At 51.3% G+C, this 26298-nt stretch overlaps 1 protein-coding gene across 1 annotated transcript in view; it reads right to left on the bottom strand.

The window, feature by feature from the left end:
* The window catches only part of LOC114844145 (partitioning defective 3 homolog), a 116346-nt gene that overhangs the window by 58931 nt on the left and 31117 nt on the right, over nucleotides 1-26298 (bottom strand). Inside the window, 8 exon segments of the mRNA XM_029131259.3 lie at nucleotides 813-1162; nucleotides 2604-2729; nucleotides 5000-5083; nucleotides 6413-6504; nucleotides 18184-18327; nucleotides 18404-18514; nucleotides 18517-18590; nucleotides 21075-21252. Coding sequence (XP_028987092.1) covers nucleotides 813-1162; nucleotides 2604-2729; nucleotides 5000-5083; nucleotides 6413-6504; nucleotides 18184-18327; nucleotides 18404-18514; nucleotides 18517-18590; nucleotides 21075-21252 — 1159 coding nt within the window.

The following is a 26298-nucleotide window of genomic DNA, read 5'->3' as shown; positions in this document are numbered from 1 at the left end:
TCCCCGGGATTTGTGAGGAGACCGGCGGCTGATTCAAGCACATAAACAACGCGGGAGGTTTAATCTGCGCTCGAAGCAGCGGGTTTAAGTCGCTACTCAAAACAAACAGATGAGCCAAACGGCCTCTTGTGAATCACGGCTAATCCCCTCCAAGAGTCTGCTCCGACAACAGCAAACAAAAGGTGGGACGAGGGGAGATAACGTCGCACAGATCTCATGACGCGGCGCGTGCGGGACAGCATGACCGGGCAGAAAGGTTCTGAGGGGAACCGGCAGCTGCTCCGCGCCCTGGCTCCGGGCCAGCGCCTCCAGAGGGAGCCGCTTTGGAGCAAACTTCAGCGGGCACATGGTGCCGCTCTATCAGAATCTCTGCTCCGGCGTTTGACAGCGCAGAGACCAGCGGCTGCTTAGCAACAAACTCTCCGGTGCCGAGACCTGGCGCCGACACCTGGCGCCCCGCTGGCGCCGGCTCGACCCACCTGTGCCAGCTGTCAGTCAAAGCCTGCACGGCGCCCACATTGTTCCCACTTTCTGGGCTTCGGTGTTTGTGCCACTTCTGCGTCTGCTGCTGCACTTGTTTTGATGTGAAGGAAATTGGGACATCGCTTGTTTATTCAGTTTCAAAGGCACAGAAAATACAAAGAATCCCTCTCATATTTAAAACAGCAAAGCAAAACATGAGTCAGATCATACTTCTGAAACTAAGTGATGTAACACATCACGTCAGGGCAGAAGGAGAGACCTCGTTCTCCGCTGCGGCTGCGTTCAGGCTAAAACCCAGAGCTGCGTGTTCAGATTCCAGCGGGTCTCACCTTTCTTCAGCTGGACGCTGAGCCGCCGGCCCACCTTCTTGCTGTAGCCGGCCGTGGGCGTGGAGTTGGCCCTCTGGGGCGACTGGCCGTGGCCCGTGGGGGGCTTGGCGGCAGAGACCAGCGGGTGTGGCAGCGGCGAGTAGGCGTCGGGCCGCGGCCGCGGCGGCGGCGCGTGCTCCATGCTGGAGGCCGAGCTGCCGGCCGCCGAGTCGGGGCTGAAGCGGCCCGAGCCGAACGCCGGGTTCCGCTCGGCGTGCGACAGCTGCTCGTAGTGGGTCTTCATGGACGACGGCACCACGTGGAACATGATGACCGGGGAGCGCATGGCCTGACGGAACATGTTCTGGGCTCTGCAGTGACAGGGAGGAGAACGGATCTCATGAGCGGAGTTTCTGCTTCTAACCAACCTGTCCAGTGAAGCCCTCACACACACTCAGACCTGCAGTACATACATATAATACATATAATCCATCGTCACCCACCTGAACACGCTGACACGCTAATTAATACCAGAGTGTGAGCGGCTCTAAGAAGAGCGAAGCCTCCCTGACAGCTCCATCAGCTAATCTGCTCATTTGGCTCCAGATGAAGCAGATCTATATCCAGTGGATTGTTTGCAGAAAATCCTCTGGGTGTGAGCTCATGTACTGTAGGTGTGAAGGCAAGCGTATGCTGGCTGTCAGCAGAGCCTTGTTAGCGCCACCTGTTCTGGGAGCAGACCCAGCTACGGCTCTTCCCTCGACCCCCAACAGCTGGACGGACATTGTGGAAAATCTTGGGCCTCCAGAATTTCTATTGCTCGAACTCTTGACCCGGTGGAGAACTAAACCCGGCCTCTAGCAGCATTTGGTAGTGAAACTCCAGCCAGTAGAAGCCTTCTGCTCCTGTCTCTGCATCTTTACGATCTCCTGCTGGACGGTTCCTGCTCCCTTATAAAAATACGCTGATGCAGTTGTTACTGGAGCACATGTGGTCCTTTCCATTGTTTAAGTGGTAAATCCACCCGCAGCCTGAGTGGGATGGTGCAGCTACACGCACCCCTCAGGTTCGGCTGGACTAAATTACAGAGAGCAGCCCGTGACTCAGCCGCGCTGATAGGTTTATGTCATTGTCTTGTAGATTTGCATGCAAACACAGCTGAGCTTCTACAGAGCTCAAAGTCACATGTTCAACCCAAATCTGTCCAATGTCACCAAGTCTAAACAAACACAACCAAAATCACTGTCGTGGTTAAACACCAAAGGGGGAAAACACACCGCTCCTTTCAACCAGCGCTGAAGCCACAGGACCACAGCATCATTATGCCTGTGCCCGCGTGTGGGTGGCTCCTACAATATGCACATCACCTATGAAACAGATCCTGCAGCTGGAAACACGCATGTAGGCTCAGCCCAAACACATGTATGTATGCATCACTGTGGTAACAGCACACACAGCACCACACGGAGGGAGGGGAAGCCAGCAGCTGGGTTCAGTCAGGCAGGAAGCGAAACGAGAGGCTGTAAACGTTAGGAGCTCCTCCGCTGTTTCCAGGAGAAGGAAAGAAGAAAAGAGCAGGAGAAGAATCCAGCGGAGCCTTAGTGAAGAATAAGTGGAAGGGAACTGGAGGATTCAGCGGCGGAGGGCGATTTCTACTGCAGTTAACAAGGAGAGGTTAGCGGAGCACAGGGAGGAGAGAGCGCCAGCAGAGAGGAGGCCAAGGCAAAGCGGTGATAAGGTGAGGCTGCAGGCACAAAGCAGAGACGGGGAACCGGGCCGGGCCGGCGCCGGCTCCACCTGCGGCCGTCTTACTGTTCGAAGCGGATGTTCCGCAGGTCTCCGTTATTGATACGGACGATGCAGTCGTTCTCCTGGAACAGGCCTTGCTGCTCGGCCTTCCCGCCCTTCTCCAGGCGCTTCACCAGCAAACCCAGAGTTCTGAAAGGGTCAAAAGGCAGCGTCAACAGGATGCATGGAGTCGTCCTGCTGTCAGAGCCGAACACAGGCTTAATGTTGGAGACCTTCTGTTTACATGTTTGCGGCTGCGCTTTAAATCAGAGACTTATCACAACCGTTGCTTTTCCATTTCCACTTTCCTTAAACTGCGAGCACAAGCACTTCTGGTGAAATGAGTCTTTGTGGTTTTAATGACGCTGTGGATAATTGCTGCCTCTGATTTATCCTTTATCCCGTGTCCTGTCATTTGCATCATCAGCGCACCAATGAGGCTTATGAGGGAAGCAGGCGCTTCGGAGGCTGTGGGGGCGGCATCTATTTAAAGGCAATCAGCACATTCAAGCTCCACTGTGGTCAACGCTCTTCAGGTTTGTTTTCTGAGTGAAAAACAAACAGCGCCGGTACCACTGATAGCAGGTGGGTTCCAGAACCGGTGTAGCGCTGGAACCCGGCTAAGCTTCCACGCCTGTCGCCCGTAATCCGCTGTGGAGAACTGGCTTATGCGTCCTCGCGCAGCCACAGCAAGAGGCTAAGTTCTCCTGAAAGGGTGCTCTGCGGATTATAGGCCAGAGTCTGGGAGGGAATCAGCCACGGGGGAGGCGGGTGAGGGTTATCCAGACCTAATCGCGTCCCGCTGCTCCGCGGCCCGGTTCTGCGCCTACCGGGCTCCTGAGCCGGCGTCGCCAGGTAAATTGGGTTGATTTTGGGGTTTAATAATCGCTCTCGCCTGAGGCTTATACCGTAATTCAATATGAATGGGAATGTGATTACAGCGAGGGCAGGGGGTTCAGGAGTTGAAGAAGTTCAGAGACAATTCAGGAGATTACATTGGAGTGAGAACACAATGCGATTTGCTGTGGAAGGGCTATTTTCTCTGATGAAAGCCGTGCGTCGTAATCCTGGGATCACACCCACTGACGTTTCCCCAATAAAGGAGCAGTGACTTGTAAATGCGCTTTTAACTTGATTAAGTCGGGCAGCGGGAAAAGTGATATGTTGATTCTCAATAAAGAGCGAGCGTGAGCTTTGTGGGCCCCGACGGAGGTTAGAGTTATGAAAAACGTTAGACTGGAGTTGGCTGAAACTGCACCTTGGCTCCGTTTAGTCAAGAGTTTCTAAAGTAAGTTAAGTTTTAATATACGTTTTCCTTGAATGCTTTTGTGTTTACTGATCACAGCCTTTGTGTATATTCAAAGCAGATGTTGGATTCCTCCAATTCCTCTGCAGCTCTGCTCCAGCTGTGCATTCGCGCCTGAGTGTGTGTGTGTGTGTGTGTGTGTGTGTGTGCGTACGCGTGTGCAGTGTTTGCAGTGTGTGTATGTGTACAGTTTGTGTGTGTGTGCGTGTGTGTACAGTTTGTGTGTGTGTGCGTGTGTGTACAGTTTGTGTGTGTGTGCGTGTGTGTACAGTTTGTGTGTGTGTGTGTGTGTGTGTGTGCGCTCGTGTTCGTGTGTGTGTGTGTGCGCTCGTGTTCGTGTGTGTTTGTGTGCGCTCGTGTTCGTGTGTGTTTGTGTGTGTGTGCTCGTGTTCGTGTGTGTTTGTGTGTGTGCTTGTGTGTGTGTGTGTTTACAGTTTGTGTGTGTGTGTTCGTGTGTGTTTGTGTGTGTGTGTGTGTGCTCGTGTTCGTGTGTGTTTGTGTGTGTGTGCTCGTGTTCGTGTGTGTTTTTTTGTGTGTGTGCCTGTGTGTGTGTGTGTGTTTACAGTTTGTGTGTGTGTGTGTTTGTGTGTGTGTGTGCGCTCGTGTTCGTGTGTGTTTGTGTGTGTGTGTGCGCTCGTGTTCGTGTGTGTTTGTGTGTGTGTGTGCTCGTGTTCGTGTGTGTTTGTGTGTGTGTGCTCGTGTGTGTGTGTGTTTACAGTTTGTGTGTGTGTGTGTGTGTGTGTGTGTGTGTGTGTGTGCGCTCGTGTTCGTGTGTGTTTGTGTGTGTGTGTGTGTGCTCGTGTTCGTGTGTGTTTGTGTGTGTGTGTGTGTGTGTGCTCGTGTTCGTGCTCTGCGCTGCCTTTGAATCCTGTGAAGCTGATGTGACAGCAGCCACAGAGACAGTATGACAGTCACCTGCGAGCTCTAAACAGACGTGATTAATGGCCACAAACGGGCGAATGGCCTCATGAAGCCGTCGCTGTGTGAGCCGATGGGCTCGTATGAGTGATGAGCGGAGGGGCGTCCGGCGAGGATGTGTGTGCGCCTTTCGGGACCCGCTCCCTGCTCGTCTCCAGCCCGAGAAGCCGTGTGATTCTGCTCTGGGTATTTTTACCTGCGGTCCCTGCCACTGAATGGCACCACGTGGATTCCCAGGGGCCCGCCGTCGTTTGACACCTCCACCAGTCTGACAATGTCTCTGGGAGACGGTGACGGATGGAAGACGAGGGGGGGGGGGGTGTAGAGGAGAGGGGTGACACCATGTGGGCGAAAACAGAAAATAAGATGTGATGAAAGATCAAAACATGAGATAACATCAACAGAACGGTGTAAACAAAGACATAATAAATAATAGAAGGTAAGAAGGTGCTGGAGGAGACGAACAAAACCCAAATAAATCAAACATGCAGGTGAAGGGGATCAGTGTGAACCGTCCACGCTGAGTCTGAGCCTTCAGCATCTCATCATTAAAGCAGCTCCTCACATCTTCTCGTCAGCACCTTTGCCTCCGTGGACCCCGCTGATCACTGAAGCGTCGGATGCGTGTTCGCTCTGCCGGCTCCGTATGTAAATGCTTCTTGGAAAGTGATTAAGACTGTGGACGAGCAAAACGCTCCGACAGCAGTAAACACTTAATGCGAGGCCGGCGTCAGCGCCGCGGAGCGACAGGTGTGTTTGTGATGATGCGGCCTGGGCTGTAAATCACTGCACTGCACTCAGAGAGAAGAAGTCGCTGAATGGGCCTTTCACCCTTTAAAAGCACAAAATCCTTTTCTGAGGCAGCGTTCTTCACTCGTTAGTCAGCTCGGCTATGAAACGTCGATGCACGGGCGCGTTTTTAGTAGATGCCAAATCTAATCCACTCTCAGCTTTGATACAATGACCATAATTAGCTCAGGGAAAATGGGCCCCTTGTTGACAACTAAGAGGCGGGCGAAGCCAGAGTTTCCAGAAAATCAGAGGAATAATGACAATAGCGTACCTGCATATTAAACTGGAAGCATGCAACAGAGCAAAATAACAAAACACAAAACACAGTTGTTAATAACAGGAGCTGAACGGGCGAGTGCGTGGGAGAGCTCTGATGGCGAGACGAGGATCATTTTGCTCCCACAAAAGAGAATTATGTAAATCAGGAGGCAGGGTTGAAATGAGATTTTCTACAAACAAACCTGGATGACAATACAGAACCTGCCCGTCTACTTTTTAAGTGCTCATTATGTGGAGAAAGCTGATTTACCCAGAGCGGCTTTAAAGGCAAAGTCGGCTTTCAAACGGCTCTAATGTTCCTTTTCATGCGAGTTCTGCTCGTCAGGTTAATGGCGGCGTCGCTCCTTCAGTCCCGTTCATTCGCTCCGTCCGTACGGACCGTACGGTCGCTAAGTTTATTAGAGCCTGAAACTGCAGGATCCTCACATCGTATGGTTTTCACGGGTTCCGTCTCACCTTCTAACGGCTCATTAAATAGAGATGGAGTCTGCAGCCTCAAAGCACACAACAAACACCGAGGCACCACAGCTGCACTCACTCTAGTGACCTCACGGGGGTGTGGTCCACGCAGAAGTCCACGCGGCCCGTCGGGTCCATCAGGCCGTTCTCCTCCTCTCTGGCGTCTTCCTCCTAAAACAGAGGGACAGAATGTTCACACAGTCGATCATCAATACGTCACAGGACAGAAAATGGAGCGAAGCCAGAACAGAGTCCAACTCATCAACACGCTGCTGCCGCGTCAGAGGCCTCCGTCACAAACTGGACCCAGTGTCCAGACACTGGGTTCTGAGAAACCCGTGGGTGCTGGACGACGGTCCAGACGAGCCGTTTTAGGAACCCATTGCCCAGAACACAGAGACGCGATGAGCTGCCTGCGACGCTGCGTTCTGCCAGTCTGCTCTACACGCCGGCTCCGCGGCTCCTGCTGCTCCTGCGCTGAGGCACTGAGTGTGATCCTGCAGCTGCTGACCTGACGGAGCCAGGAGGAGCAGACCGGCGGCGGCGGCTTCCCACACGTGTAGAAGAACATGCCAGCCTCTCCTGAGTTACATGGGCTTTGTTCTCCTCTGGCTCTGAACGCGTGTCTGTTTGGACGCGGAGGCTGAGACTTTGTGACATGTACACAAACGCGCACACACACACACACACAACAGCAAAGAGCGCGCACAAAGAGCAAAGAGGAGAAAAATGAGAAGCAGAGAAAGAGGGTCATTAAAATTTCAGGGCGACACTGGAGAGGAGGGAGCCGCAGCAGAGGCCTCCCCGGCAACCGGCCGCCTCATCAGTATGAAAATGAGCCCGCCGTTACCGTGGCTGCGTACGGTTGCCATGACACTTTAGGCGCCTGGAGGACACGCAGCTACAGGCCAGTGTGTGCAAGCGCTTCAGACTGCCGTCGTTTTAATTTAGGAAGTGCAGCATTCCACAATGAGAACAGAAACACAACAAGGCTGATTTACAGCTCTGCGACCGGGAGGACGGTGCACGAGGGCGAGCGAGCGGCTGACAGACAAAGGGGGAGAGGGAGTCGCTGCGCTATCTGAGGGAGACTAAATGAAATTGGCATTCATCACAGCACAGGCAGGCGTCGCACAGAGCGCGCCATTTCAATACGCCGCATCTCAGAGGAATCTGGCTGCAGCAGCCAGCGCGGGGCCAGAAGGTGTGCGAGGCAGATAAAGCAGCCGGAGGAGGAGCCGGGCGCGGGCCGCGTTATTATGTTTTCATTAATAGCAGCTGGAACGGTCGATGCCTCATATCGATACTGGAACATTCTAATTACAACGGGGCAATAAAAAAATGGTCAATATCTAATAAAGCAGCTCCGTCGGACACATGTCGACATGCGACCGACAGCAGCATTACAGTGTTCAGGACAAAACTCCCATTTGACTCCAGCAACTAATGTTTTACACATTTAAACTCAGTTCAGTGCATCTGCTGTCGTCACGGTGACGACAGAAGCATCCAGGACTGGTTCAGCATTCCCAGAATGCACTGCGACGCCTTTAGGAGCACTCCTCACAAAGTGTGTGTAGGGGAGGACGTCGTCCTGCAGAGGAGATGGACACCACATTCCACGGCGTGCTGACGCCAGCGCTTCCTTCCACAGACGGACTAATCAGCGTTTACACCAGACGCCGTGCAGCAGGAGACACTCAGGAAGCCACCGCCACGTTTTCCCAAACACACCATCCCCTTCCCGACGCTGGCAGTGGGCCCCGCGAGCACAGAAATGGATGGAGCATCAATAATTCAGGGCCGCGCTGGGGTTAATGGCCGGCAGGCGGGCAGACAGGCTGGTCGGGCAGACAGGTGCGAGGAACCAGCCACCGCTGCGTTTTTCCAGCCGAGTCACTGTTTGTTTCCTGGATGTGGAGTGGGAGAGGCAGGCGGGCAGTTTTCAGGCCCAGGGGCTCATTAAAGATTAATCGGAGAATCCATCGGGGCCTGTCCTTTCTATCTCTCAGACTAAATGAAGTGGTGTGCACCTAGTGTGAGCGAGTGTGTCTGTGAGCGGAGGAGTGCTGCACTTTAATGAAGTGCTGCTCTCTGCCCTATCCTGCCACTTTGAACGCGCTGTCACTTACAAACTGATGTGGATGCACGTCCAGACACAAGCTGACAGTGATCCCCGGAGACGAGACAAAAACTATTGGAAATCTGCAAGGAAAAAGTCGGCGCAAAGGTTTAGAAGCTACTATCAGTGGAGCGGCATCCATTTTAATATCCTGAGCTGATGGAATATAAATAATCAGGTTTGATCATTAACTGTGTGAAGGAGGAAGTTATTAAAATGCACCTTGACCTTCACAATTAAATCTTTCCCTGAGGCCCAAACTGTTCAGGGCCGGCGGTCGTCTGCCGTGAGGCGTTCAGGGACAGTGCAGAGTGTCGGTTTTCTGTGCTGTGAGGAGTTCAGGGTTACAACACACAGCTCATCATACTGTACATACACATTCACAGGCTACAGCCTCCATCCTTATGATAACCACGTTTCATCTACCTCCATCCTGCTCCACTGCTTGTTTCCTGGTGTCAGCGTCAAACGTAAACAACAACAGGTCCTGTAAAATTAATAGGTTCCTCTGCAGAAGGCTGGGACCTTTAATATTCTGACCCACTTTGTTTTCCCTCTGTTGTGTTTATATTCCTATTTCTTCCTCTATGACTTTGTGTCTCTTTTCTGGATCTTCCATAATAACATTGATTTGTGTTGAGAGCCTGTTCAGTGTGTGCGTGAATTTCGCCAGAGGCATTTCCACATACATTACAATAACACAATGGAAGACACGCAGCGGCGTCCATCATCCTTAACTGGTATCTGTGTCTTCTCCATATGCTCACAACCGGATGAAACACTGGGCCAGACGCTATAAATCAGCCTTAACCTCTAACCCTCGACCTGAAGAGGCACCATCTGGATCTGAGGACACGGGTCTGGAGTTTACATCAGCACCAGCAGGACTTAATACTAAAGTATTTAGAATTCACACACACAGTAGAATGAGATGGAGCCGTTTCAAACGTTAGCACTGATTCAGTGGCTGCAGAGTTGAAGGAGCTGAAAGGGCGTCAGCACCAAAGGAAAACGACCACAGAAGAGTTTGTGATTGATGCTTGACAACAGGAAGCTGTGAGATCACTGCAGCTTCTGGCAGCGCACAGATTGAAAACAATCACAGACAGAAAGAGGGAAAAACCCACAAATAGCTTGTGGGTCAGTGGGCGCGTGACCCCTTTCAAGGAAGAGAGAAGAAATGGGCTCAGTTTCTGGTGTGCCGTCGTACACACACGCACACACACACACACAGACGCACACAGGTCCGTCTCCACTGAAGCTCCGGCCACTTCACCTCAGCGACTCATCTCGCAGCGTTAGGACGCGTGATGATCAGCGTGACCTCCCGCGCCTCAGCCACCGGATCAGTCCGAGGTCAGAACCCTGACGTTCTGATCCTGAAGCGGGTCGTCGGTCTGTTTAATGTTTCATGTTACTGAAGCTGGTGATGGAACACAATTTCTAGACGTGAGTAAATACCAGATGAATGGCATTAGGCTGCGCGCAGAAACATTAGGGTCATTTCTCAGGATAAAACACTTCGGGCCTTTAATAACGTTGATATCGCAGCACACAACAGTTCAATCTGTCCTGAGAGAGAGAGATGTTTGATGGATGACGACACTCGGCTCCGTGCGAGACCACAATGCATCATTAAAAGCGAGCGTTCAATTACAAATCCCGGCGCTAATTCAATTAGTCTCCTTTGAAGACACTTTGATAATGGGTTCCAGACAGGCAACGGCATCGTCAATAACTCGGGGATCCATGAGCCGAGAGGATGTTATCACAGTTTCTATCATCCCGGCTGCCGACTGGGCCGTCACACGAGAAGGGGAGGATGGTTTATGTTTGTGGGCGCGTTTCAATTTGGTTTGTTTCTCCAGGAGGGTGGGGAGAAAACAAGACGGCCGAGATGAAAGATTGAAATACTGTAGTTCTAAGAAGCAACTGTCAGAGGCCCTGGAGTTCCACCAGGCTCCTCCACAGTCACCCAGTTAGACCCCACCCCACCCGGACAACGAGGACAGTTACACGGTGCCCAAAGTTTGGAGGAGTGTTCGGCTGCTGCACCGTAACCCCCCCCCCCACCACCACCACCACCACCACCACAGCCAGAGGCAGAGGCACAACTGCAGCAGGAGCAGCATCAACAAAATGAGACTTCCACTACTTCCTAAATTACCGCTGAGCGGCTGCAGCAATCCATTTAATTCAACTGCAGTTGCTGTGATACAATTCAATCAAAGCGCAGGTTGGGTTCTGGGGCTTCGCCGCAGCTAAACACGCGGCGCAATCACAGACAATAGACGCCTCATCAGGCTTCTGCGCAATTTCAAAACAATATTTTAGGAGTCGATTCCCCGGAGAGCTCACGCACTCAGAAATAAATTGCTGAAGGCGTGAATGACGTGTTTTCCAGCTCGTCGAGGTGCGTTTGATTCGCGGCGAGGCGGGTGGGGCAGGATGTTCGGTTCCGTACAGTAAATAAACGGAAACAACAATCAAAATCAGAATAGTTGGGAGCGTTACAGAAACTTTCTCCTGACAACGAAGAGGAGACGGAGTGAGTGACGAGGAGGGCGCACAAATGAAAGAGGAGGGAATGAAAGGACCGGTAGTGACAGAGAGCGACGGGCTCAAAGGGAATGACGGAGAGCTGGGTACACGGAGGAGCAGACAGCCTCCACAAAGTCTGTTCAAAGGGCGACAAACGCCGCTTTGAACACTCCCAGCACAAAACTGGGGGGAATTCAGGGACGTGCTCATTTTAAATGTTGGTTTTTGGTCAGAGGAGAAAAGTTGGAGTTTTAACATCACTTCATTTGTTTTAGTATTTTAATATTCTGTCGATTTCACCGATGCTGCAGTAAATAAATCAGCCACAGCAGTTTAGTTTGTGTTACATGGTTATAATGAAATCATCTGTGTTATTATTACGGCGAGCGTTTCCAACCATAACACATCCATACGATCCTGTACGACGCTGAAATATCTTCACCCTGCAGGTCTGAGGTCTGGACGGATTATTTACACAGTAATCAGCCTGAGTCGAGCTCAGCGTTGACGTAGGACTGGATCCAACACACACCGACAGAATCGGCTTGACTTGGCTCCACCACCAATGTCAAACACGGCACAGGTGGACGGAGTGTGTGTGTGTGTGTGTGTGTGTGTGTGTGTGTGTGTGTGTGTGTGTGTGTGTGTGTATAAGAAAGGAAAGTTTGCCAAGCGCCTGCATGTGTTATCACCATATGTTTTCCATATGTGTGATGGAGGTGGACTCGTGAAGAGAGCCCAGTGCAGTGAGAACGCGTCTGCTGGGACTGAACCAAAAGACCCCACATTATTAATGCATCTGTATTTGTTCGGCGTATCTATAATTTAAAGGTACATGATAAGCTGTGGGGCCCGTCTGAGCAGCGTGGCCCCACCTCCACGCCCATTAAGTGGCTGCGCTGCATCATGCATTTGTTCAGCAGCTCGTTCAACATTCATTGTTTTAATAGGTCTCTGCCGCGGAGCTGGGCCGGGCCAAACCGGGCCGCTGTGGTCGTGTGAGAGATCTTCTACTGTGATTTCTCAGTTCAGTGAGCGTGTCAGCAGCAGCCAAGCAGCTGAGCACGAGCTCAGGCCTTTTCCACCAACGCAGAAAAAGGCCTTCAACCGCTCCTCTGTGCTGCGATCGGCGCCGAGGCCCGGCGGCCGAGGCCCGGCGGCCGAGGCCCGGCGGCCGAGGCCCGGCGGCCGAGGCCCGGCGGCCGGGTCTGCAGACGCTTTGTGGTCTCATCGCAGGATCAGGAAGCCGCTCTGATTCCCGCGTGGCCTGAAACCGGAGGTGACAGGTGAGCGCGGCCGGCGGTGAAGCCGTGGCCGTTTATCCCGGCGGAGCCTCTGCAGCTGCGGGGAGCGGCGACGAGCCTCACGCTGAGGTGCAGTTGTCAGAGCGAAGGCCATTTTTCTGCCTGACGCGCGGCTGTGACGGCTGCTGCCGAGAGGAGCTGTGTCTCTATAGAAACTCTCTGCTCCCGCGGCTTCCTTCAGTCCCAGCAGAGCGTCCATCGACGTTTATGCCGCTGCTGATGAACGATCCTCTGGACGTTTTCAGGGGCTTCAGCTGTTGGAAATAAAAGCCGTGACCCGTTATGTCGAGGCTGATCTCGCTCGCGTCAGAGCAATCACTGCGTCCATCCTTCTTGTGTCGGATTCTGCTCTGATAACAACTGACACCTGCCGCTGTCATCCTCCTTGTCTGCCTTTGATCGTTTTATGGACCTCCGATAAATTCCCGTCTCCCGGTCTCGTCTCCTTTCATCTGCCAGTCTCTGCGTCTCCAGCCGTTCTCTGCGCTAATGATAAACCTGCGGAGCGCTGCGCATTTAAAGGACACAGATTCTCCTCTTTGATTTTCACCATTTCTTCTTTTCCTCTGTACATCAACAGGTGGAGTTTGACAAGGAGCCGCCATCTGCCCGAGCCAACGCGATCTATTTCAGGTGTAATTAGATCTCGGAAGCAGGTGATGAACAGTAAATTATGCGCTTGTGTGTATGCAAAGGCCTGACAGCAGGCTGCACCTCCAGGCACAGAGCCTCTGGGGAAAACGCAAGCCCTCGACAGAGAGAGAGCTGCCTTTTCATCTTCCCGTCTCTCTGTTCCTGCTCTCTCACCCTGTCCATCCCAGCTGGAAGGGATCTGGGCTCCCATGGCTCTCTGTCATATTAAAACCCAGAGATCAAAGGCGGCGAGAAGTGGAGGAGGAGAGGCCGAGAGGAACAAGAGCAATCAAAATAAAAGTGGTGATGTGAGAGGTGACATGAAAAGAGAGGATCAATAGTGAGAGAGACAACGGCGAAGAGGAAGAGAGATCCTGACGAGATGTGATGCCAGAACCTACAGAAGGATCGTTGGCTAATTTCAAAGTTCAACTAAAGCAAAGACGTGTGTGTGATGGAGACACATGAAGTCAGATAAAAACCCACCGACGCGATCAGCAGAGGTTTAAGACTTCATCAGGCCGTGACAGAAGAGAAGCAGCCGGCAGCGAGAGGGAGGAGGCGACTCTCACTAAAGGCTCATAATAGCGAGGTGAGTGCAGATTAACACTGAGAGCCTCGCACACAAACACACACACCTGTGGTATTTATCTGCAGCCGCGTTCACACCACGCTCTCGTACAGAGAAGCAGAAGGACTGAACACATGCACACGGCATCTACCTACGCTTCCCCGCGCCGCCGCCGCCATAAACTCAGCCTGAACCTTTAAACAGGCATCAGAGGGGGCCGAGCGTCCTCACAGCCACCTTCTGCAACTAAACTTTGTCCACAGAGAGAGAGAGAGGGAGGGAGAGAGGGAGAGAGGGGAGGGAGACAGAGAGCGAGAGAGAGAGAGAGAGGGAGAGAGAGGGGGGGGGGGAGAGCGAGAAACAGAGAAACACGCACACACACACACACACACACACAGACACAGACACACAGACACACAGACACACAGACACACACACACACACAGACACACACACACACACACACACACACACACACACACAGACACACACACACACACACACACACACACACACACACCCTTGGAGCAGCTCCACAGCAGCACCTACTGGTCACTGCTTCTGCTGCTCTGAGCGGCGCAGGGTTCATTTTCGTAGCTCTTATTAACACACAGTCGTACAGCTCATGAACCCTAAGACATTCAAAAGGTAAAAACAACACGCACGCACACACACACACACGCACACACACACACACACACACACACACACACACACACGCACGCACACACAGATGAAGATACAGAAACTATGAGCATCAGTTCCAGCGCACGTTACACACAAACACGCAGTCAGACACACAAAGTGGGTGTGAGGTGATTTATGAGCGTACGGCTCAGGTTTGCATGATTTATCCTGCTAAAGCTGCACAGTGCACCTGAGGGACTCGACTCTACGCTGCACACAAGGCGGAGGCTTGTTAGTTATGAAGCAGCGAGTGTGTGTGTGTGTGTGATGTCAGCACACACAGGCTTGTTTTGGTGTGTACACTTTGAGGAGCAGGCGTGTGTAGGAGTCACCCAGTTCCTGCCTGTGTGTCCTGTTGTTGTGTATGTTTAACAAAGTGTCTTGTTAGTGGCATGTGTCTCACACACACACACACACACACACACACACACACACACACACACACACACACACACACACACACACACAGGTATGTAGGCGTCTGCCTCCACAGAGCTCCTGTAACAATGTCCCCAGTGACTGGTGCCGTGCTTCATGAGGCAGCGGTCTAATGGCTGAGGACACAAACCTGCAGCTCAGCCCGACAGCACCAGGCTGCAGCAGCAGAACACAGAGGTTCAGGACCAGAACCGGGCCGCAGTCGCTCGGCACCAACGGTCCTCTAAGCTAATATGCTAAAGCTCACGTCTCAGTGGAGAAGCCCAGACCGTCTGATTCACAATGAGCCGTCAGTTCAGTTGTGGATTTCTGGCTTCTAACATCAGTTTTCCATCTCTTCAAGCTCATTTCAACAAACCTGCTGCAGCTTAAAAGCATCACTTCATATGGGACCTTTAAGACTCTTATCTTTTATCACAGATTCACTTCATGGTGAATGTTATTATATTATAATTAATAATTATAAATTATTATTATTGTGTTGATTTACTACAATCTTCTCAATCCACTCTAAGCAAAAAAAAAAATCAAATTTTGGCTCCAACATGTGTATTTATTAAATAGAATTGCTGCAAATTACAGTGTAAAAAGGAGTTTGATTTTTTTTTGTTGTCGACCTTCAAATGTGCAGGATGAAGCAGCGCAGGTTTTGCATTCGTCAAGGATCTGATCTTTAATGCAGGAGACAGGAAGCTCTCCGGGTTCAGTGTGAACCCGCTGCCTCCACTGTTCAGAGGTTTTTCATCTACTTGATCCACTTTGAGTTGAATCGCAGAGATAACGGACGCACAACGAGCGGACGGCGATGGTCTCTGAGCGCGTTGTGTTCTGAGGATCAGCTGTCCACTCGCTGCTGGCAGCGCGGCAGCTTGTGGCTTCTCTTCTTAATTGGCTGATTTGCAACCAGGTCTGTGTGCGACACACACTCGCAGGACGAACGGGCACAAACACACACACACACACAGACGCACAAACGCTCCTGTGACTCACGGACACACACTCCGAGACGGCAGTCTATTTTCTACACAGCCTCGGCTCCAACCGGCTCTCATTAATGCAGGCTTGACTGACAGCTCGCTGTTGCCTAGCAACCGCCTACCTGTTGCCAAAGGCGGGCTGAGTGCAGCTCAAACCGATCACACTTCAATTTTTTATATTTTTCTGCTGCGGATCATGGAGCCGGTGGCGCTGCTGCAGGGGCGGACAATGAGACGCTCGGGATCGGAGAATGCTTTCATTCAGCTGGACGCGATTCAGCGCAGAACATGAACAGAACAGGGTTCGGTACCAGCGCTCCGCGGGCCTGCTTCTGCACCGCGCTCTCCTCTGCTCCATCGTATTCCACAAAGATAAGATGGATCTCACTCGAGGAAATTGCTTTGCTTAATTCATCAGTCAAAGCTGCTCTGTTCTAATTAAATCACGGCACATTCTATTCTTGCTTTGCTATTCTTCATGGCCAAAGCGCTCTGTGCTGCGGGTGCTGCGCTGGATCGCTCCACGCTGCAGCCGGATCGACAAGTGAAGGACAGTCAACAGCTGAATCACCAGGAAAACAAAAGCGCGCGTATAAATAATAAGCGCTTAGGTTTTATTCTATAGGCAGCCGCTCCTCACTGCAGCAGATCCAGGGTCAGGGAACGGGCAGAGAACTGGACCGGACTGGTCCGTGAACGGGTCGGCTGCATGTGTGATTCTGCCGCATTCTTCACTCACGGCTAATTGAGATTTACCTTTGAGGGAGAGGCAACTCGCTGGCGTCATTCGTGCCAGAGACGTTCTACATCTGACAGCTTTGAACTTACGCAGCTGGTGAAGTTTTAATGTTTTCTGCCGACCCGACTGGTTGTTTTTCTTGCAATGAAATGTGAATGAGTTCTGCTGCACTGACACTGCAGCAGCGCCGGCATGAAAGGCCGGAGCCAGAGCTCTGTCAGACTCGGTCCACGGACGCTGGACCCTCACCCTGGAGCCCAGTCCTGCCTCAGAATGAGCTCCTCTGAGCTACGGCGCCGTCGGTCAGCGCCGCTGACACGGACTCAAAGGCAGAACGTTGGAACCGATCGGAGCAGGTTTGAAATATATTAAACAACAACAGGGTCCATAAGTTGCAGCGCACAGCAACCGGGTTTCCTCTTCATTCTGCTGTTTCATCTGATTATGAGGTCTGGGACAAACCAGGAATGTCTCATAACTGCGGAGCAGCAGCATCCGTTCTGGACCTCAGCTAAGTGGTGTTTGAGGCAGAGCGACACGAAGCAGTGACAGCAAACAGAGCTTCTACACACAGAACTGGCCAACGAGGTCACGACACCGCGAAAGGGGACCCGACTCCGACACGGAGCGCTCCACTGTGCCGCCACACATTCAGCCACAAACAGGGAGCAGCAGCAAATAACATGACAGCGAGTGAACAAGCAGTCGCCCGCTATCACATGCAGAGATGCACCATTAAAGAAGACAGACACACAGGACACGGCCACGCAGGCGAGTGTGGCTGTCAGAGGCACCGCGGGAGGCAGTCAGAGAGTGTGTGTGTGTGTGTGTATATATGTGTGTGTGTCTGTATCTGTGTGTGTCTGTGTATCTATGTGTGTGTGTCTGTATCTGTGTGTGTACGTGTCTGTGTGTGTGTATATATGTGTATAACTGTGTGTGCAGGCAGATGGCCTTCAGCAGGTCATTAATACCGACTACACCTTCCTGCAGTGGCCTCCGGCACTTAACCCCTTTCATCCCAGACCCACGCCGAGACAAGGGCAGCTCTGAGAACCTGCTGCCTGTGGAAGCTTCCAGTGGAAGATCCAGGTCGGAAAAGCAGCAGAATCGCCTCTAAGCGCCCAAAACCATGAATCAAACCGAGCCTGCGTCTAAATTATGCAGTGTGTTTAAAAGCTGAGGTGTTTAGGAACACGCGACGCCTTAAAGTTTGGCTTCTGCTCAGAAGAGCAGAAGTGGCCACTTTATTAGGAACACCTGTCCACTCCCATTCAACCCAACTCCAGCTCTGCCGTTAGTATATTTCCATCACATAGGGTTTAAAGGTGCCGCTAATGTTCTGAATTCGACTGTACCTAATAAAGCGGCCGAAGCAGCACAGATAATGTGGTACCGCACCTGACACACAAATGAATTAAACCTGAGGTTCACCTGCTCCCACACAGGGCTGGACTGAATCTGAACATCTTATGCAACGACGAGCCATGATGGGTCACGTGTCTGTTGCCAGGTTCTGTTTTCGGCCTCGTTCCCACAGAACCAGGACTCGTCGGACTCCATCAGCGCCCTGTGCGGCGCCGGCGTCACGGCCGCTGATGGAGCTTTGTTCCCTGAGGGAGGGGGTGATGGAACTAGGCCAAGCTCTGGACTGGATCTAGGTCACTCACAGGCTTCCACTGAGCTCAGGCTGATGTGATGTGATGTGAAGTGTGGCTGTAAACCTCGGCTGCTGCATAGATTAAGGTATCGTGTTCAGATGGAACCACAGATGACGCGAGGCCTTTTGTGGGCGCTGCGTCTGAACCACACGCGACGGCGTTGCGGCGCCCGCTCACCTGCTCTTGTCTGCCCAGCCAGCGGTCCACCATGGGATGGTTGGCGCTGAGGGAGGACCGGGCTGTTTCCCGGTGGAACTCCCTCTGATTGGACCAGGTCCCGGCGTCCCGCGGCAGGCTGCGGTACGTGTCCAGAGCTTTACCCTGTGTCAGAGAAGGACAGGACCTGGAGAAACAGCAGCAGGCACCCTCTCCTAATGCGCTCGCCTCCCGCTCCTACCTTCCTCTCCAGGCTGCCGGTGCCGGTGCCGTGCCGCGCTTTCAGGAAGCCGGCGGTGGTGGACCAGCGGGTCGGGTTCCTCCTGGACGGCGGCTCCTCCGCGTGCGGCGGCGCCTCGTTGCCGGCGAAGGGCCGTTGAGCGTCAGCAGGGCCGGGTCGCTGCTGCGCCGCACGTGGAGCGGCATGTCTGAGGGGGACGCACAGGACGCTGTAATGGGTGCACGGAACCACGCCGAGCAGCTCACGAGGCTCAGATGCACAGTTCACAGTGAATTAATCACATTTAATCACTGTAATGGGGCAGGTTGGATTCAACTGTGTGGGAACAACAGCATGAGGACGGGCCTATTGAGAAGGTGCCTTCCATTAAAACTCTTCAGCGCCGCGCGTGGGAGGAGGCTGCGGCCCAAACGGCGGCGCCGGGACTCGCGCTGGGCAGAGATGGGCTAAGGTGGCACCAGACACACACACACACACACACACACACACACACACACACACACACACACACACACACACACACACACACACACACACACACACACACACACACACACACACACACACACACACACACACACACACACACACACACACACACACCAAACAGACTGAAGAGGCCCAGAGCGAGTCAGAGTCGGTCACTGGACTGGAGAAACTGCAGGACAAGATGAAGTGCATCCATCTGTGTGCAGATGCACCGGACCCGGCCGAGACCGGAGCGTGGGAGGGACACGGTGAGATGACCCGACTCCAACTCCCAGGAGGCACTGGGGCACAAGGCCACACCCGCCTGTCCTAAGCTCTAAGCTCTAAGCAACACGGGTCAGAGTCTGTGTACGAGGTTTATGATCAGTCGTGTATTCAGTTTCATTTCACTATTTATTATCATTAGTTTATTGCAAAGATGGATATTATTTTGCAGGTAATGCCAATTTGTACCGTCTCTCAAATTAAAAACATTAAAACATTCCAAAAAGAATAACTTGAGAATAAAAAAAAATATTAAAATGAAACTTTTTCTTTCCGCTTTTTTCTGTTCACATTTTAAGATAAAAGATGAAATTATGGCGCTGAAATGCGACTTTTTATCCCGTAATAATTCCATTCATTTCTCAAATTGCTATCAGCAAAGCTCAAATACTCATAAAAGGAACATTGTCCTTTAATCAGCGTTTTCTCATCTGTGGAGGTTTTAAGTTGAACAAAGCCAAGAAACTAACATCAATCCATTTGTGGATTTCAATAGCGCGTTGGGTTTAATAGGCTTCATCGCTTTTCTTTTGAGTCCGTGGGGCGAACAAGAAAAACCCGCAGTTCAGCGCCTCTCATCTCCTCCAACAGAAAACCAGTGATTGAAAGCTACTCTCATTAGGCACCGCTAGAAAAATTAATCCAACAACCTCCTTCCACCACAGACATTTCTCTTAAATCCCATTAAAATTCATTTGATGAGATTCAGTCATGTCAATTAAGCAGGGTTAGAATTTATTATGGCGATGGGTAAATTGGACGTAACTGGCAGGTGTGATTATGTGCGAGATTTCCATTTCTTACTGCGAATTCGTATTCTGCGTTTCATCCAGAAATCCAATTAGACGCGGAGTGACCCGCCGCGCACCGTGTTTGTGTGCCGGCGAGCCGATGAGACACAAAGAGGAAGGTTTTAGTGGCGGCTTTGTCAGTAAATGCCATTTCTCTGCTTATTAGTGGACTGGAGGGGATAATCTTATTGCTAATTAAAGATGCTAATTAAAAGTACTTTTTCAACCTGTTTGTGCTTATTGGAGTGTGAGCAGAGCGAAAGCAAAAGGTCAGCGTCCGTGTTTGTCACGGTGCTGAGAACAACACTAAGAGGATGTTTAAGACCAAGTTAGGAGTAAAAATGAAGAACAACATTTATCGACTCGCTACAAAAAAATAACCCCTGGCAAAACAGACGCTGAGGCAGCAGGTGGATCGGGCTCGGATCAAAATGAAGCATTACTTGGTCTAAAACCGATAAAACACGTGCCCAGTGGTTTGAATCTGTTGTTGGAGTAGTTCACTAGTAAATAGTGTGAAGGAACCGTCTGATAGAAGAGTGATCACATGTAAGAACAGCAGCTAACTGTGGCTTAATGCACCAGCTCCACCGTTTAATCTCCATTATTCTTGTGATGAACAGAGCTTCAAGTGCATTAAAAAGGGAACAGCATTAAAAGGAATGTGGCCAAACAGACCCGGCCTCAGAAAATCCATACGGAGGAGGACGAGCCGAGCCTGTGGATGAAATCAATAGCACATATACTAAATTACCTCATTCTGAATTAGACATATTGCTTCAGATAATATTTTTATCACAACCAGATCTATATTTCACATCCCTCTCGCTCTGAGTAAAACCTGAAGTTTTTATTTACGTTGGTTAAAGTCATGCATGTTTTCTCAGCTGCTCGATTCGAAGCGGTCGCTCACTCGTGCGAACGCGCAGTAGCTGCAGGAGGAGGAACCTGTGTGAAAGCCCTGTGGACAGAACCAGTTAGCCAGTCTGCATCAAAGGGCCCGGTCTAAACAGAACTTATAGACAGAGAAGGCAGTTCTGCAGACGCTGAACAGTCGATCATGGATCACGCGTCGCCTCCGCAGAGAGCGCGTTCATCCGCCACCCTCGGCGGCGGCGGGGACTTACTGGTGCGCAGCGCGGAGGGCGTGACCTCGATCTCGCTGGCCGTCTGATAGGGCTGGAAGGCGGAGGCCCCGCTGCCGGCGCTGAGGTCCGCGGCGAACAGGTCGGGGCTCTGGGTCCCGGTGGAGCTGGCGCCGTCGCCCCCATGATGGGGCTCCTGTTCCTCATACACGGCTACGAGCTGGAGGAGGAGAGAGAGAGAGAGAGCGTCAGATGAGAGACGATGCCGTCACCGCCGTTCAAAACCATCACTGTCATCACGAAGCGCAGCGCAGCGGACAGAGGAGCCCCGTCGTCACGGGGACATTTCAACACAGGTGCGTTTCACAGCCAATCCTGTCCCTCTCCATTTTTATAACACCTCCTCGCGTTTTAGGATTTTCCCACTCAGATTTGATTAATTCCAGACTCTACAGAGTCCATTTATTAGATTAAAGATGAGATTCATGCCGTCGCTGAGTCTCCCAGAAGGCCCACGTGTGTGTTCAGCTGGATTCACTTAGCCAAAGAGAAAATGAAAAATCCATCCTGTCCCGAGGACGCGGTCCAAGCGTCCTCGTGGGATGTGATGATGATGCCTCTACTCTGAGAAAGGCAGGGACATTCAGGGTGACGCTGCAGCTCAGGCCACTTTATTTACAGCCTCAGCGAAACGTCTTGACCGAACGAAGCAGATGAAAAACAGCCTGACATTTATTTCAAAAACTGTAAGATACAGATACAAATCTTTTTGGAGCTCCCTTTCAAAACTAAGTGAAGAATTGAGGCAGCTGTGAATTTAAATGCAGAGGGAGTCAGTTAAAAAAAAAAGGTTGAGACTCCAGCTTGGTGAACTGAGTGTCAGGGTTTGTGACTTTGGATACATGAAGCTGTTGAAGGGTGCATGACATGAAGTTCTACCTGTGTGGGTTCATGGTGAGTTAGTGGACGTCGGTGAGGACGGAGGCCACGCTTCAACCCCACACTTAGGAACAAATGAATTAAATCAACACTACTTGTTCTGCAGTCACGCTACCCACTGAATGCTAATAGAGCAAACAGCCTGGAGCGCTCACACGGCTGCTGCATTATTCACCAACACACAACCCGATGGACGGAGTCTGAGAACCCCAACCTGCACATCTGTCCGCAGCAGCGTGGATGCGCTGCTGTCAACAGCGCGGCGGTAAAGAGCCAACGCAAACATCGCTCACCCGTCTGACTTTAACAACCAGCCAATGACACACTTCATAAACACACGACGCGGCCAAATGGAAGGAGACGCACACGGCTCCACTCAGGGACACGGCGACACCCACACGCTCCATTAAAACACCAACACTTGCACAATTCAAAGCCAACGACCAGTTTTCCAGCACATTAAACCTCCATTTCAGCCACACTTAGTGTGAGAGCTGTGCAGGTTTTATAGCAGGCCGGACCCGAGCTCCGCCGAGCTCTCCACGACGCACACACCAGAACCTGAACACACTTAAAGACTCATTTTTCCCATTAGCCCTTCTACATAAATGTGCACACATTCATGTCAAATTAGAGCGAGCTGCAGCCGGAGGCCAACGTGCGAGCACAGTAATGGGAGGAACGAAGGTCAGAGGGCAGAAAGGTGGAGGTGTGTGTGTGTGTGTGTGTGTGTGTGTGTGTGTGTGTGTGTGTGCGTCTTATGCACACATCTAGAAAAGTCCTGTGTGCGACTATCTTGCCTTCTTCCCTCATTAAAGCTCAGTTCAGCCAGAACAGCTGAGTCAGCAAACCCCCCTCCTTCCCCCCTGGCCCGCTCCCGTAGGACACCAAAGAAGAAGAACCACATGTGCTTTTACAGTCCATGTGGCTGTCGTTACACAGCAATCAGTTGGGCTGCAGCTGGTTGTGTTCAGGCATCGGAGCCCTGAGCCGATACGACTGCAGAGAGAAGTAATCAGTCATAATCACTGATGAAGGCGGTTCAGTGAAAACCACCTGGTCGCTCGGACAAACACACAAAGTCCAACAAAACTAACAAGATTAATGCGATTGTTTGTCTAATTGCGATGCTTATTTGGACGCCTCCCCAACATCAGTTACATCCTGCGCAACTTCTCTGTGAAAACATCAGAAAGTTGTAGGAAAATTGTGTTTCTCCACCGGCGCCCTTTAAACAGTCAAGTCTCCAACTACTGGAGGAGCCGTGTTTGCCCACAGGGAGATGGAGCTGCGATCCAATTACTTCAAACCAGAAGCCTCACGGAGGACGTTTGCATTGCATTGTTTTCCAGAGCGTGTTCAAATTGTGTTTGCGCGAGATAATGTGCACACAGTACATGCATAAATATGCAGATGAGCACATGGCAATAAAGGATTTGTAATAAAAAACAAACGCTGGCCAGAAGGAAGCTGATAAGAGCCCCGCGTCTCACGGCCCCGTCGGTGCCGGGAAATATTTGTTATAAACTTTAGATTGTTCTCCAGCAGTAATTGTATCAGAGCTGTCAGAAACCGAACTCTGTGAATATTGTCTTAGCGCGAATAAAGCGATAAGCGCCACCACGCGCTCCCAACAAACCGCGCTCCAATTATGAGTAAACATGATCGCTGCCCTGAAAGTACATCAGCTGGAAACGTGTCGCCTGCACGTACGAACCAATTAAAGCTGGATCTATTAGCGTGTGCCTGCAACCTTCGTACCTGCGAATAAACAAGCCATCAGTTATTCAAGGTGCCGTTTAAATACACTTGTAGCTTCACACAGACGACGGCAAGGTGCCTGATCCTGGGTCTGTTCCCAGTCTGAGCTATGAAACAGCCTCAGAGGTAAAAGCCGAGGATTGTTGACGAGACCTGACCTCGTAATGGAGGAGCTGCTGTCACACACACACACACACACACACACACACACACACACACACACACACACACACACACACACACACACACACACACACACACACACACACACACACACACACACACACACAGCGCTGTATGAACACATGTAACTCAGCCCCGATGGGTCCAGATGCACCCTGGCCGGAGGCAGGGGAGCAGAGCTCTGTCAGGGGGAGTTGAGACACGGCCGCTGGTTTCAACACATCAGCATCGTCAGGCCAATTTCATCACAAATCCCCCCTCAGGCTCGTCGTCGTCCAAAAATTACACTCGCCTTATTTCTGGCCACTAACTCTGAGGCACAAATCCGTTCAAGCTGCAAGATCTATTCTATCGACGTTTGATTTATTCCCCACTCACATAAAATAACGTCAAGTCATTACAGCTTCTCATGGAATTCTATGACATCAATAACCGCATTTTCCTCGTGTCAAGCTCCACGCCGCGAGCCGCTTGTTCTGATTTATTTAATCTGAACCACGGTCGACACGTGAAATGAGAGAGAGCTGATTGTTTGAGCAGAGGGGAAATCTGCTTATCGGTCGCCGTGGAGACGAGACGCGAGGAACCGACGACGAGGCCCGGCTCACATGACTAATCACCGCTTCGTGTTAATTATGACTCAACGTTTTGATTCTCGGTACGGCGCCTAATTAACCTGACAGTTATTTTCATAGCTAACTGATAAATTGCTTCAGCTACACAATCTGAAAAACAGACAAATGGCCTATTTTGATTCAGATGAGATGACGTCATCTATTAGACGACGACGTCTCATCTGGCAACTGGAGACCTGTTTGTTTTACAGTAATTAGAACAGAATCTGGCGTTCAGGTTGTTCGTTGTGTAGCGTGATCGGAGCCGGGGAACAAACTGCTCCTTCTCCCGTCGACGATCGCTCAGCGCAGCGTCTGGACGTGATCCTACGCACAATAAACCAGGTCAGTGGTTTGAGAGCGTGATGGACAGCAGGTTTAGGTGGATTAACAAGCTTTTGTCAAGAATCTTATTAGACACATCTTTGACAGGATGAAGAAACGCTATCGGCTTTACTGAACATGAAAACCTGCTGCTGAACCACGGCGCTCGCATTTTACACCTGCTATAAATCACCTATAATTGTTATTGTTCCCATTCAGCCGTCCTATTACATAGTGAGGTGCTCTCCCTGTCCTTGTAAGTGAGTGAGTGCAGATATAAAATGTAATAATAGCTATTACCTCCCTGTGATGTGGTGGAGGTGGAAAGATTCCGACACCGGATGTTTAACATTAGTTATTCTAACAGCTGCTTCCCTGAAGCCACCGTGTCCTGGATTCTGCTGCTTTAGAGACCACAGCACATGCGTTCTGAAATACAGATGTGATGACTCTGAGGCAATACAGAAACAGATTAGATTTATGACCACAAAACTATTGGAAATAAATAAACAAATAAAATAAATTAAACCACAAACTAATGACGAGTCCTAAACACCGACAACTTGGACACAAGATAATCTCCTTGTATGAGGAAACAGACGTGACCTCAGTTTGTGAAACCAAAACCCCAACTGGTCCTGAAGCAGGTCCAAGTGAGTGAGACGGCAGCAAAACAAAGGAAGTGGCGGCTTGACTTTGGCCTAAACAGCTGTGTAATGCAGAGCACCAACGTGGTGCAGAAAGTGCAGCCGTCTCGGCTTCAGCAGCGGTGGAGAAAGGCGTGCGGTCGCAACAGGCCCAAAAGCGACAGCTCCCAGAACCCTGAGAGTGGGTCGACTGCAGCCAAGAACCACTAAGTGCCGGGGCTGAGGGTCAGAAGCGCTGAGCAGGAGGAACCCTGGGCAGACGGAAGGTACGACTGACAGGACAACCTACAAACTACACTATGACATCAAGCGTCATCTCCTCGCGGTCCTGTTCGTTCCAGCAGCGAGTGAACAATCGGCGGTTTCAGTTGCATCGGTCTGAGCAGAGCCTGAGCCCGGCCCGGTCCGGTCCAGCACACAAGGACACACTAGAACTCGGGCTCCAAAGTCATTTACAAAGTTTAGAGTAAATGGAGGAACGGGCCTGGAGCCACCGCAGCGATGCTCTCACGTCGCTATTACACCAAACTTTAAATTGTAATAGAATCAGAAGTGACACGCGAGTTCACTTCCCCCAAAGCTTCAATGTGCATCAGTCTGACTAACGAGCACACTCGGCCTCACCCGGCTCCATTTCTACTCTAAAGCACAATCAAATGTAAGAATGGCGAGCGCAGAGAGCTAATGCTGCAGCGGCCGGGCCGATTTGGGCACTGTCACCACATCACTCTGATGCAGACAGTCTGGTTGGATGTGACGTGGACGACGGAGGCCAAACACTGCTGTCATAAAGAGGCG

The sequence above is a fragment of the Betta splendens genome, chromosome 17 (assembly GCF_900634795.4).
Source record: "Betta splendens chromosome 17, fBetSpl5.4, whole genome shotgun sequence".
Lineage (NCBI taxonomy): Eukaryota > Metazoa > Chordata > Actinopteri > Anabantiformes > Osphronemidae > Betta > Betta splendens.
This window is presented reverse-complemented; position numbering and strand designations above follow the sequence as displayed.